This window comes from Oryzias latipes, chromosome 24, assembly GCF_053564925.1.
Source record: "Oryzias latipes strain Hd-rR chromosome 24, Olatipes_Hd-rR_3.1".
Classification (NCBI taxonomy): domain Eukaryota; kingdom Metazoa; phylum Chordata; class Actinopteri; order Beloniformes; family Adrianichthyidae; genus Oryzias; species Oryzias latipes.
This window is the reverse complement of record NC_136260.1, coordinates 20,915,581-20,928,464: the sequence shown is the minus strand read 5'-3', so window position 1 is coordinate 20,928,464 and position 12,884 is coordinate 20,915,581. Positions and strand designations below refer to the sequence as shown.

General features: G+C 43.1%; 1 protein-coding gene across 8 annotated transcripts in view; it reads right to left on the bottom strand.

Moving 5' to 3' along the window:
• cep128 (centrosomal protein 128) overlaps window positions 1-12,884 on the bottom strand; it is a 38,034-nt gene that overhangs the window by 21,278 nt on the left and 3,872 nt on the right. For 4 of the 8 annotated variants that reach the window (XM_020714502.3, XM_004083536.5, XM_078943151.1 and 1 more), the window contains 11 exons: window positions 10,633-10,759; window positions 10,444-10,562; window positions 10,097-10,188; window positions 9,343-9,415; window positions 8,635-8,760; window positions 5,230-5,313; window positions 4,178-4,252; window positions 3,953-4,082; window positions 2,951-3,090; window positions 2,018-2,089; window positions 1,710-1,853 (listed from right to left, as the gene is read on the bottom strand). In XM_020714502.3, the coding sequence (XP_020570161.2) occupies window positions 1,710-1,853; window positions 2,018-2,089; window positions 2,951-3,090; window positions 3,953-4,082; window positions 4,178-4,252; window positions 5,230-5,313; window positions 8,635-8,760; window positions 9,343-9,415; window positions 10,097-10,188; window positions 10,444-10,562; window positions 10,633-10,759 (1,182 nt within the window). The remainder of the gene's footprint in view (window positions 1-1,709; window positions 1,854-2,017; window positions 2,090-2,950; window positions 3,091-3,952; window positions 4,083-4,177; window positions 4,253-5,229; window positions 5,314-8,634; window positions 8,761-9,342; window positions 9,416-10,096; window positions 10,189-10,443; window positions 10,563-10,632; window positions 10,760-12,884) is intronic. The other 4 variants (XM_011491480.4, XM_078943149.1, XM_011491481.4 and 1 more) reach the window with 3 other exon arrangements.

The window sequence follows — 12,884 nt, the reverse complement described above, 5'->3', positions numbered from 1 at the left end:
TGCAGTCAAGCAAACAGAAAAATGCCAGAGACAAAGTCCTAACGACTCTTTGAGATGACACAAGAAGAGAATCATCAAATATCATCTGAGGATTTACTCAAAAAAAAGCCAACTGGATGTTTGTTAGCCTAAATCTAACATACAACACTTAACTTTCTTTATTTTGTAATTTTGTGGTTTCACATTTAAGTCATCTACCAACAAAACCATTTACTGAAAGACCTTTTGCCAACTGAACTTAATAGTAATATGTTTAGATTGCGGGCATATGGTACAGTGGTTAGCACTCTGGCTTCACAGCAAGAAGGTCCTGGTTCAAATCCCGGCTGGGTCTCTTCTGTGTGGAGTTTGCATGTTCTCGCCACTTCGGCCTCCTCTCACAGATAATAAGCAGCCGTCATGGGTTAATTTGTGTTTCTACATTGTTTGTGAGTGTGTGGCCCTGAAACAGACTGGCGTTTTGTTCAGTATACTTCACCCATCTGGGTCGGCTCCAGCAACCCCATCACCCTGGAAGGGGTCGAGCAGGTTCTGAAGATGGGTTTTGGATGGACATATTAGGTGGCAGAAGCCTTGCCCATTTGCATTGTGGGTAATAATGTTTTGTTCTGTTTCAAATGTGTTTCTGTGTTGGGGTTGTAAAAGGTTGTGTTGGTTTTGACTGTTGCCCTGTTTACCATTGGGGTTGTGACCTTTGGTTGTGTGGCTGTACTTTGCATCACAAATTAGTAGGTTCTTCATAGAAGTGACATCACACTGCCTATATGTTGTTGTTTTGACTTGTTCACATTGACTCTTTAAGGGAACTGGACTGAGTGACTCCTCCCCCGTCACGTCTGAACAGGAAGTAACCACTGGTTCCAAGAAGCCAAAACCCCATAGACTTATATAGAGAAACAAACAGCTGTTACTCAGTCATTCTATTGGTCAGAAGAACCTGCTGCCGTTTGTTAACACGTTCTTTCTAATCCTCTTCTGTAGTGCAAGTTACTCAAGTTATAAATGCACATGCCTCAATAAAGGCAGGTGGTGGCTGCTGGCCTCCAACATCCAACATTTGAAACCTCTGATTGTCAGACATTCACCCAGGCCTGGTTTCAAATGGAAGGGGTGTGGACTTCCAACTAGCTCATTTGTGATTGGCGAGAGCGGTTGCAAAAGAAACGTTGACCCAGCCCAACTTGGACCAATCACAGCTTACTGAGGATTTCTGGCTCCAACAAGGCCGCACCGTATAATGAAAAGATGGCGACTGAATTGACTTCATTTGGTGCCGTCACACTCGACCTTACCTAACTTAGTTGAGCTCTGCTCCAGCCTATTGTGTCTGGCAGCCATGACAGTGCTATTCTTTTTCTAAACTGAACTTGCTGTTGCCAGGGCAACACAGTTTACTGAAGTGTATTATTTGAAGAGGTACACCTTTCAAACTCCTACCTTTGGAATTCCCGTTGAGATGACCCAAGACGATGGAATCAGGTCGTTCTTTGGTGTGTTACATGGATATTTATCTAGTCGGACGGCTTCTTGTTCATCATGTTGTACCAACATATTTGCATTTAGCTCTCCCAACAAAAAAGTGTTATTTTATTAACACATTTGATTTGGCTGGAAATCTTTTCCATTAGTTTATTATTTTCAACGATCAAACAATTTTTTTGCTAAGTGTTGGTGGCATCTTTTCCAAACGGCTGAGTGTGAGCACTCACCTCCTCCACCTCCCTCTGCAGCCTCCTGCACTTTGCCCTCCACTGCCCCACAGCCTGTTGAGCCCTGGTCTTCAGATCGTCTCTGCTCTTCGTGCTCTCCAGCAGTAACGCCTCCATTTCCCTCTTCTCTGTTAGTCCTCGACTCTGCAGGGTTGAAAGAACACAAGAATGAACCCTTTTTCGCCCTGTCTGACATTCAAACCTTTTCTTCGGTTATCTTTAAAAAAATGAAAAGTGAACTCGGCATTCTGGTTCCGTAAGAATCGTGGCCTAAGCGGCAAACTTCAGGCTGGGATTTTCCAGTTTACCTGCAGGTCTCGGAGCGTCTCCAGCATTCTCCGCTGCTGCTCCTCCTGCCTTGCGAAGTCAGACGACAATTCCTTCAGAGCAGAAAAAAGAAAGTAAGTGCCAGCGCTCCAGGTAGAAAAACACAATTATAATTGTGATTCAGGGAGAGAAAAAATCTATAAGAGCTAAAATATAAGGCAGGAAAGGAGAGTTTGTTTACATGCCTGCTAACAACAGATAATCTAGAAAGATGCTCAGAAGAAGATTTTTAGGAAGGAGCCTCTTTGGATTAACTGAAAGACAATAAATCAAAATGAACTCATCCTGGCGCCAAAATGGGTATTTACACGAGTTAGTTGATGCTAATTATTCTGTCACTAAAAACCTTCAATACACAGAAAATGCTTTTCAAATATTTCTGCACTGTGTTGCTTTTTTCTGGTCTCAAAACCAGAGATGCTGCGGGTGATGCATGAGAAACTAGCTTAGTCTCTTTGGCGTTTTCTCTGCAATGATCCTGCGTGGGCGTTGAAACACATTCCCAGTGAAAGGAAGCGGCGTGATCAGAGGGATGAGCCCGTGCTCGCTGAAGCCACTGCCACCGACGCTTTACAACGGCTCCGCATGAGAGCTTTGGTCTGCCTCCTTCCAGAAAAGGGGGCAGGACGTCACACCGCTTTTGCAGAGGATTATTGATGACTTCCTGACATCTGATCTTCACCGATCTAAAGAGGCGGGAGGTTAAGTGGTGACAGTTTGGAAAAAGCCACCTGGTGGTTGGAGAGGAGCTGGAACTGGTAAAGTAAGAGGGTCGCTCGCTTTGTAATCATTTCCTCTTCAGCTGAGAGTTCTTGAGTTTTCTGCCACAAACTCTAAAAAGATAGACTGGAGACACTGAAGGACTCTTCAAACGGCATGAAATGACCCCTCCGAACGCTTTCTCCAATACACACCTTCACCTGTAAGCTGAGCTGGAGCCTCTCCTTCTCCTTACAGTCCAGGGCCCTCTTCAGTTCCTCGACCTCATCGAGGACGGACGCCCTTTGCACTTGAGCTCGCAGCTCTAGCAGCTCTTTCTCCAAGTCTGCGCGACCTACGGGACGACAGGAGTGCAGAAAAAGCAAACTGTAATCCCGTTTTCATTTATCGCTGCGATCACAGACGAGAAAAGCAGAGCGCACGTGAACCTGGATTAACTCAGAAGAACAGGAGAAGCATTGTGATAACTGCTCTGTAAATGTGGATTTACAACATCTAAACATAAAAAATAAAAAATATTGCACAATTCAATAGTTAACTTGTGAGTGAAATTTAACGTAAAAAACAGGCTACAAAATAATTCATTCATTCATTCATAAAGGAGAGTTTCCATTTATTTTTTCAAAACCTTTTGAAACAGAAATGTAACAAAAAAACCTAAATACATCCCGGACCTCTTAATGAAAGTGTAAAATGTTTTCATTTCTAACATTTACAATTCCATTTCCTCATGAGAGCCTTCTCCATTCATCATCGGTGATAGGTTTGTGCCGTGAACACCACTAAATAAAACTCCACTTCCCTTTTTTCAACATTAAGATCTTCAAATTAGTGCTTTCTACAAAAGAAATAACTCAAACCGAGTGAATTACAAATGAAGAAATTGTTTTTTAATATTTCTCTGTAACAGAAGTTGAGCTTTTTCCCAGTTTTCAAATCAATTCTCTGCCCCTTCTCCCACACCTAAATCATCTTGTCGCTGTGTTTACTCTCAGCGGCGCTTCATCAAGCCTCCCATGCTCTGCTGTTTTGCGTTTCCACCACCCACTCTCCTGTTTTGATTCAGCGGTTGGCATCACATCTGCATTGTCTGGAGATCTCCTTAACCCAGGGAGACCATCCGTTTGTGTTGTTACACAGCGGAACTCTGTCATTTATCCATTTCTTTTCCTTCATGCTGGACCCTACAGGTTCACCTTTTCCCACGTCCTGCTCAGAGCGGCTGATGTGCGGCTGGGTGCAGAGTGGGGGGGTTTCCAATGGCGGCCTGGCAGCTTCAGCCCTCTCTGTCCTTCTCTTCAGCAGCTCACTGTGCATGTCCTCCACCTGGTTGAGGCGGACACAAAACAGACTGTCTAAGGCTGCATGGAGATTTGGTCTTCCAAATACCACTGTGGATCAACACAGTCAGACAAACCAACCTGTTTCATTAGGGACTCCCTTCTGTCCTCTGACTGCTGGAGCAAATTCCGGATTTTCTCCAACTCCTGCTCCAACTAGGAGGAGAAGAACATTGAGCCCAAAGAAACGTCTACAATGTTTAGAAAAAGAATCGGTTTTGAATGTTTTAAGGAAACGTGAGCTCCTCTTATGCTAAAATGGTTTGTAATCGGGGTGTAATGATTCATTTCAACAACGAAAATCACAATTACAAGTTGCGGATACAGTTCAGCCGATTTGAGGTCATTTTGAACGATCCGATTCGATCCCATTTACCGCTTTCGAATCGATCCAGGTCAACTTTAGGCAGAAATTCATAACAGCGGGCAACCTCTTTGTAAAATCTTAAGTCTTTTCTCAGCTGAATTTGCAGAGCAGCTGATTTGTTTCAAGGTTCAGTCATTTACTGATGCATAGTTATATTTTATGTTAAATATCCTACCCTATCTTTATTTGACTTAACCTTTAACCTTCTGGCATTTCAGTAAGCATCTCATTCTGCAGGGAAACCCGTTTCCTAGCTGTGCATATCACAGTAAACCTCTTTGAATGCTTAACGCCGGTCCACCCGTCATCACGTGTCCGCTGGCGTTTGGTCATGACGTCACATACAGGCAGAGTAAATCGAGTTTCATTTGACATCTTTATGTTAAGATAAATAAACCTGCCATCTACCCCATCAACACGCTAAATAAGGAATGTGGCGAGCCTTTGTTTCATCCAGACGTGACGATCCTCGCCGTGTGCTTATCCAATCCAACTGACAAAACATCCAAGCGACAATAGCCATTAAAATGTCATATTCCCAATATTAATATAACCAATTTGTTTGATTTTGAAACGATTTTATGAAGCCGTAGGTCGTTTCAAGTAACAACTTGCCTCAGACAGATGGATCTGGCTGGACTGTGTGAATAGAAATCAATGCGTCAATACATTCATGAATCGTTACACCCCTATTTTGTAATGATCCCATGTTATGTAAAACACCTGCATGAAAAAGCTAGTGGGCACTACTGCAAACAAAGTTCACCCTGGATTTTTCCCGCTCTGCTCCAAGCAGCCTGGCGGCCGTCGCCTCGTCTTCACGCGACTGTACTTTGCGTCTTCCTAAAGCCTTAAAAAGAAAAAAAGAAGTCACAAGCGGATAAACGCACAAAGGCATGATAAAAAAGAATCAAACACGGCTTTATTGAATGAATCCCACCTTACTTTCCTGAAACAAAAACTGGCATGGTGGCAGGTTTTTGGACCAGCTCATATCCCACCCAATCCCTTTGGTTTGGAGCACGCCGGGGTGATGAATTACCCGCTGCTGGCAATGCAATCTACCCAAGTGACTCATTATCTCTTTGATTCACATCACAAGGCGCTCATAGGTGGAGAGGAAATGTACCCTCTGCTCTTCTTCATTGCCTGCTCTTTAGCAGAAATAAAAGATGATTTTTCCCTTCCTGTCCTCTCGCCTTTTATTTACCCTTTCTGGTTGGGCAAACGGCTCAGCCACCCCCCCAGCAGTGTTACCTCGACTTTAAAGACCCACTTCCATCATCTTTTTTTCTATTTTCAAAGTGTTCTCAGTCATTATGCAGTTTTCTTTTTTTCTTTCTTTCTTTTTTTGCAAAATCAAAAAACATCACCTCTGAGTTCTGGGCGGGACAGTTGGCATGAAGGAACCCCGCCCCCTTTCTCCTCCCAGTTCCTGGGAACTATTACAGCCCCTCACACCACTAACCTAACATTAGCGGTGCAACAAAAATAGTGAACATTATTGGAGCTCTCCAGTTGTACAGTTCTGATCCAGATTCCAGCTCAGACGAGGAAAACAAAGGCGTTCACGGATCTGTTTGTCTGCAGTGCAGGTGGATGCATCAGAATGGAGCGGAGCAGGACGCCCGGTTTATTTTCCACACCACAAATACAATCTTTTGTGTCTGATCCTGATTTACAATGATTTGAATAAAAGGTAATACTCAGAAATGCAATTTTAAGCTTAATTTCCTTTATACATGTCCTCCACCATCAGCAAAATGCCACAAGAACATGTTAAAAGAGCAAAAATACCAATTTCATCGGGCCGGGTGTTTGGGAGGAGCCACTGAGGTTGTATCCAGCCTTAGACCTTTCAAACTTCTTTACCTTCTGTATAGAAACAAAACGCTTTTTGCCTTTTAAAATGCAGCTGCCCTGACAGATAAAATACAGACATCAGAAAAAAACGGAAATGATCAAACAGTCCAGACACTAACATCACATGGATAAAGTACTTAAAAGATAGCAAGAATGCTAAACACCAACACAGAATCTGATATGAAATTCTCAAACTTTCATGGAAAAGTTCCATTCATCAGAAATAACACAGATTATGAGACAAACATGCATTCTGTGCAGTGGGAATACTTAAAAAAGGTTTTAAACCGTCGTTATGCTCTGGTGGGAAAATCAACCCAAGTACTTTGACTAAAATGTAGCAAGTTTTTTTTTTTGGTGGGGTTGAAATTAGGAGTTCAAGTATTTGACGACGTGTCGAGGAATAAACAAGTTATAGGAATCACGGTCTAATTATGCAGAAAATTTCTCATCAAACAAATTCTTGTTGCTGCGTCTTCATCAGGTGAAGATGGAAAAGTTTCAAAGAAACAATTCAGTAATCTTCCAGAAACACAGTTATCCTTCCTGTTTAATCCTCCTGTGGAAGAAACGCATCCCGCAACATGAAAAATGGAGGATTATTAACTAATAAATGCCAACAATCTGTAAAAGCACTCAAGAGTGACCGATCAGCATTCAGCGCTGTAGCACAACGGATTTATCACAAGGAGCAAAAGCACTGCTGGGATTCTTATCCCAGCAGTATTTTCTCCATATGAAAAAATGCATATGAGGACAAATAAATGACTAGAAGCACATTAACCAGAGATGTCAATGTCTGCGTCAGACGAGAAAAGCTTCCTGAAGAGCAAAACATTGCAGTGTATAACCATTAGAAGTGATTGACGAAGTTTAACACCCAAAGAAATGGGGATTGCAGTGAAATACCATACATTCATGGCGTGCATGCTGAGGCGACGCCGAACGTCGGCTCATTTGCATATGCATAACCCGTCCGTGGCACATTAGAGATTCAAACTTCTAACTGGGTTTTGGAGCTTTTAATGCGATGCTCCTGATAAACAAAGCTGCCCACATCTCTCAGACTCAATCTACGCGATATAAAGACACCTATAGGTCCTTGCTTCAGGCTTCTGGTAGATAAAAGTACAGTGGTGGACAAAATTGTTGGTACCCCTCAGTGAAAAGAAAGAAAGTCCACAATGCTCACTGAAATGACTTGAAATGTTCAAAAGTAACAATAAATTAAAATTTATGGAAAATTAAATAATCAAAATCAGCCATTACTTTTGATTTGTTGATTAACAGAATTATTTAAAGAAAATAAACTAATGAAATAAGCCTGGACAAAAAGGATGGGACCCATAACTTCATATTTTGTTGCCCAACCTTTTGAGGCAATAACTGCAATGAAACGGTTTCTGTATTTGTCAATGAGCCTTCTGCACCTGTCCACAGGGATTTTGGCCCCCTCCTCATGAGCAAACTACTCCAGTTGTCTCAGGTTTGACGGGTGTCTTCTCCAAATGGCATGTTTCAGCTTCTTCCACAGATGTTCAATGGGATTCAGATCTGGGCTCATAGAAGGCCACTTCAGAATAGTCCAACGCTTTTATCTTAGCCATTCTTGGGGGTGTTTGGCTGTGTGTTTTGGATGGTTGTCCTGTTGGAAGACCCATGACCTGCGACTGAGACCAAGCTTTCTGACACTAGGCAGCACATTTCTATCCAGAATGCCTTGATGATCTTGAGATTTCATTTTACCTTGCACAACTTCAAGACACCCTGTGGCAGATGCAGCAAAGCAGCCCCAAAACAGAACTGAGCCTCCTCCATGTTTCACAGTAGGGACAGTGTTCTTTGGTTGGATGCTTCATTTTTGAGTCTACCAACACAGAGCTGATGTGCCTAACCAAAAAGCTCCAGTTTTGTCTCATCTGTCCAAAGGACATTTTCCCAGAAGCTTTGTGGTTTGTCAACATGCATTTTTGCAAATTCCAGTCTGACTTTTTGATGATTTCCTTTCAACAGTGGTGTCCTCCTTGGCCGTCTCCCATGAAGTCCACTCTGGCTCAAACAACGACAAATGGTGCGATCTGACACTGATGTACCATGATCTAGGAGTTCACCTTTAATGTCTTTGGAGGTTGTTCTGGGCTCTTTGGATTCAGTTCCAACTATCCGTCTCCTCAATTTGTCATCAATTTTCCTCTTCCGGCCACATCTAGGGAGGTTGGCTACTGTCCCGTGGATCTTAAACTTCTGAATAATTTTGTCCACCACTGTACAAGAGTGCGTGTTTGTGTGATGCACAGAAGCGCTGTACCTCCTGCAGCTCGTCGGCCGCGGCCACACGCTGCTCCGGCCTTCTCTCGTTCTCCACCTTCTCCTGCTCGCCGCGCAGCATTTCCCTCTCAAGCTCCTGCAGGCGGCGGTCCACGCGGCACGGCACCTGCAGATGAGAAGAACGAGGACGCCTCGGGTCACGCCAAACCTCTGTGGCACGTGGGACGGACGTCGGGAAGTGATAAATGAGACGACAGGAAATGAAGGCACGGAAGATAGGAAAAAAATCTCCTGTGTGTGAGCGGTTAGCGAAGTTTCCAACGCACAGAGTCTGTCTAATCAGGAAGCGGCACATGCAGCTGTGAAGGGCAGGTGATACCTTTATCTTGTCGTGTCCACACACAGAACCAGATAAAAAATATGAAACATGTCACCTAAAGTAGAATATCTGTCATGGAGCTGAAGGTGAAGTAAGGAGCTAAAGCTAATCCTAGGAGGAAAAGAAAGATTCACTCCAATGGATATTGCAGCCTTTTTCGGAAGATAGTAATAAAAAAAGAGGCTAAAAATCTCATTTCTGGTATTTATTTGTTCAAATTGTTGTGGATCGGGAGCAGATGTGGGTCTTTAAGGATTCCATCTGATTAACAGTTACTAAAGTCAAGCTTTCTCCATGTTTTTTCCAACATTTATGGGACAAGAAAGCACATTTGACGTGTTGGCAGTGAAATATGGAGCCACAACTCACTGAGTCTTGTCTTTGGGAGGCTGTCATGTGCTCTGAGAGGCTCTCCATTGCCCGCCGAGTGTCAATATCCGCCCTGCGAAACAAAGAAGACAAATCCGACCGTCTGTATGTGTTTACACAGCAGAGCTTTCAGAAATATGTTCATTTCAAGAGATCATCGATCCCAATGTGGATCCGTAATTTGATGCCACTAAGAAAGAAAAAAAAAAGAGAGAACGATTCGGCTTCAGATGCTGAAAAACTGCGGTGGATCAATTTGCTCTGGTCAGCAGAACAAAGGATGAGAGGTTTTTAATATCTTCAAAATGTCAACTTCTAATCCGCTCTGAGAGTTGAGATCTGCGCTTTGCAGAGACATCTCTGCAGGGTTCTGGTTACATTTCTTTAATTGCATCTTGATCACTGAGATTTAAAGCGATGACAGGCAAGCGTTAATCTGCACAACTCAAACAGAACCTAAGAGTGAACCTCTCATGAAAAGCAGCAGAGTTCTGTCCCACGCTGACCTGCACAGGCCCCCCAAAAACTCCAAATGAGCAGAATGACTTTGACGCATGTCAGTATCTGCTTCATGCGTAAAAGAAAAACAAGCTTAATACAGTTATGCTTTTTATTTGATTTAAGTAAAAAGACAACTACAATAGCTGAGTGCTGTTTTCTGTAAAATTTTAGAGAACCATTTATGTCAGGAATTCTACCTAAATAAAACACAAGAGTAAGATTGATGCAGGGCAAAACGTATCACGTCAAATACCTGTTCCTCCTGAGAATCTCTCTATCCAGGTCATCAGACAGTCTCTGATGATCCGAGCACAGGTCTCGCAGGGACTGGTGAAATGCATGAATCTATGTGAGACAGTCACAAAATCCCTCTTACAGGATGAAACACTTAAAACCAACAAATGAATTTATACTCCTCATTTATTTTAAAAAGTTGTATTTTTTCTTCCTTAAATACATTTAAAAAGCCACTGAAATTAAATTAATTTCTCTGAAATGACAAGAATTCTAGCTCGTCATCACTAAAAGGTGATGTCTTAATGATGCTGACTCAGTGTGCCCTCTTGTGGCCGTCTGTTAAAACTACACGCTGCTCCTTACATCCTCTGTGGGCACAGCAGAATCCTTAAAGCGAACGTTAGCAGACAGAGATCTCCTCCTCCTTCCTGGATGGTGTCTGTTGTCTCTCAGCGGGGATGTTGGGTAAAATCTCTGTCCTTCTAAAAAAAAAAAACAGTTTTTAGGAAATCTTGTGCATTTTGTTTTAATTCAATCCAATATTTCCTCTACCAGATTCTGAGTGAACTTCCAGATCGCTGGTTTGCAGGGTAGAAGCGGACGGACTGCGAACCCCATTGACTCTGCTCAGCCTCTTTGTCTGCCACTGACTGATGGAGTCCTCCAGGTTCTCTCTGAGCTGATGGGAGAACACGCTTTAGAAAAAACAGGCATGTAAAGCATGACGCAAAAGCAAAGCAAAACACAACTTTCTGTCTGGTCTACCGCTGCCTACTCTCCCATTCATGAGTCTGCGTGCCATGAAAGAGGTCAAGACCGATAACCCATGGATCCTACCAACACTTTGAGACGTGTCTTGGAGGTACTGGGGGCTCTCGCTCGTACCATACCCATTGCAGGTCTCATTGAGTTTTAATCGATTGCTGTACATCATGTGTTCTGTTGTCAGACCCTCCAATCATTCTCACAACTGCAAGAACAGTTCTTCAGCAGAAAATGGCCATTTCTTCCAAAAACTGGAATAGATTTTCTGTTTCATTCCTGAATGTATGCGCTCACATTGCCCCAATCTACATTTGGAGATAGTTTTTTTTTTTTGCTCGGATGTACGACAGAATATTAGGGCCACTATTTAAATACATAAATACATTTATGAGAATAAAGTGAAATATTTACAAGAATAAAGTTGTAAAATTAAATTTTAGAATAAACTCACACGATTAGGTGGAAAGGAAAAAGTCAATATTTTACAATCATGAAGTTATTATTTCATAAGTTATAAGTTGAGAATTTTGGATATTTACGTCATAAACTTCCAAATATTGTTTACTAAGAAAAATATAAAAATCAACAAAAAGAAGAACCAATATCATATTTCAGTATGAGATCCGTGGAGCAGTTACTTCAGCAATAGGTTTCACAAATAAGGAAATATAAAGTCTTTTAGCGAGTAATCTAGCCACAGGGGTTGCAAGCCAGTAACTTCTGTGCCGGTCCCAAGCCCGGATAAATAGAGAGGGTTGCGTCAGGAAGGGCATCCGGCGTAAAAAATTGCCAAAATAACCATGCGAATCATCCACAACACTTTAGACATACCGGATCGGTCGAGGCCCGGGTTAACAACGACCGCCACCGATGCTGTTAACCTACAGGGTGTCGGTGGAAATTTGACTACTGTTGGTGGAAGAAAGAGGGGAGGCAGAAGGGTCCGTGGCCAGAGAGAGAAGGGAAAAGGCAGGAACATAGGTTTGAGAATAGGGACTCTTAACGTTGGCACAATGACAGGGAAAGGCAGAGAGCTGGCAGACATGATGGAGAGAAGGAAGGTAGATGTACTGTGTGTGCAGGAGACAAGGTGGAAGGGCAGCAAGGCACGTAGTATTGGAGGAGGATACAAACTGTTCTATCATGGTGTTGATAGGAAGAGAAACGGGGTAGGAGTGATTCTGAAGGGGGAGTTTGTAAACAGTGTTCTAGAGGTGAAAAGAGTCTCAGACAGGATGATGAGCCTAAAGTTAGAAATTGAAGGGGTGATGGTGAATGTAGTCAGTGGGTATGCGCCACAGGTTGGCTGTGAGTTAGAAGTGAAGGAGAGATTCTGGAGTGAGTTGGATGAGGTCATAGAGAGTTTTCCCAGAGGAGAGAGAGTTGTTATTGGAGCAGACTTTAATGGGCATGTTGGTGAGGGCAACAGAGGTGATGAGGAGGTGATGGGCAGGTTTGGTGTGAAGGAAAGGAATCTGGAGGGACAGATGGTGGTGGACTTTGCGAAGAGGATGGAAATGGCTGTAGTCAACACTTACTTCCAGAAGAGAGAGGAACATAGAGTGACATACAGAAGTGGAGGTAGGAGTACTCAGGTGGACTACATCCTATGTAGACGAGGTCATTTGAGAGAGGTTAATGACTGCAAAGTGGTGGTAGGAGAGAGTGTAGCCAGACAGCACCGCATGGTGGTGTGTAAGATGACTCTGGAGGTCAGGAAGAAGAAGAGAGGGAAAACAGAAAAGAAGACCAAGTGGTGGAAGCTACAGAATGAAGAAACTTGTGAGGAATTTAGGCAGAAGTTGAGGCAGGTCCTGGGTGGTCAGGATGAGCTTCCAGAGGACTGGGAAACTACAGCAGAGATTATCAGGGAAACAGGTAGGAAGGTGCTAGGTGTGTCATCTGGAAAGAGGAAAGACGGTAAAGAGACTTGGTGGTGGAATGAGGAAGTACAGGAATGCGTCCAGAGGAAGAGGTTGGCTAAAAGGAAGTGGGATGTAGAAAGGACTGAGGAAGGTAGACAGGAGTACAAGGAAGCG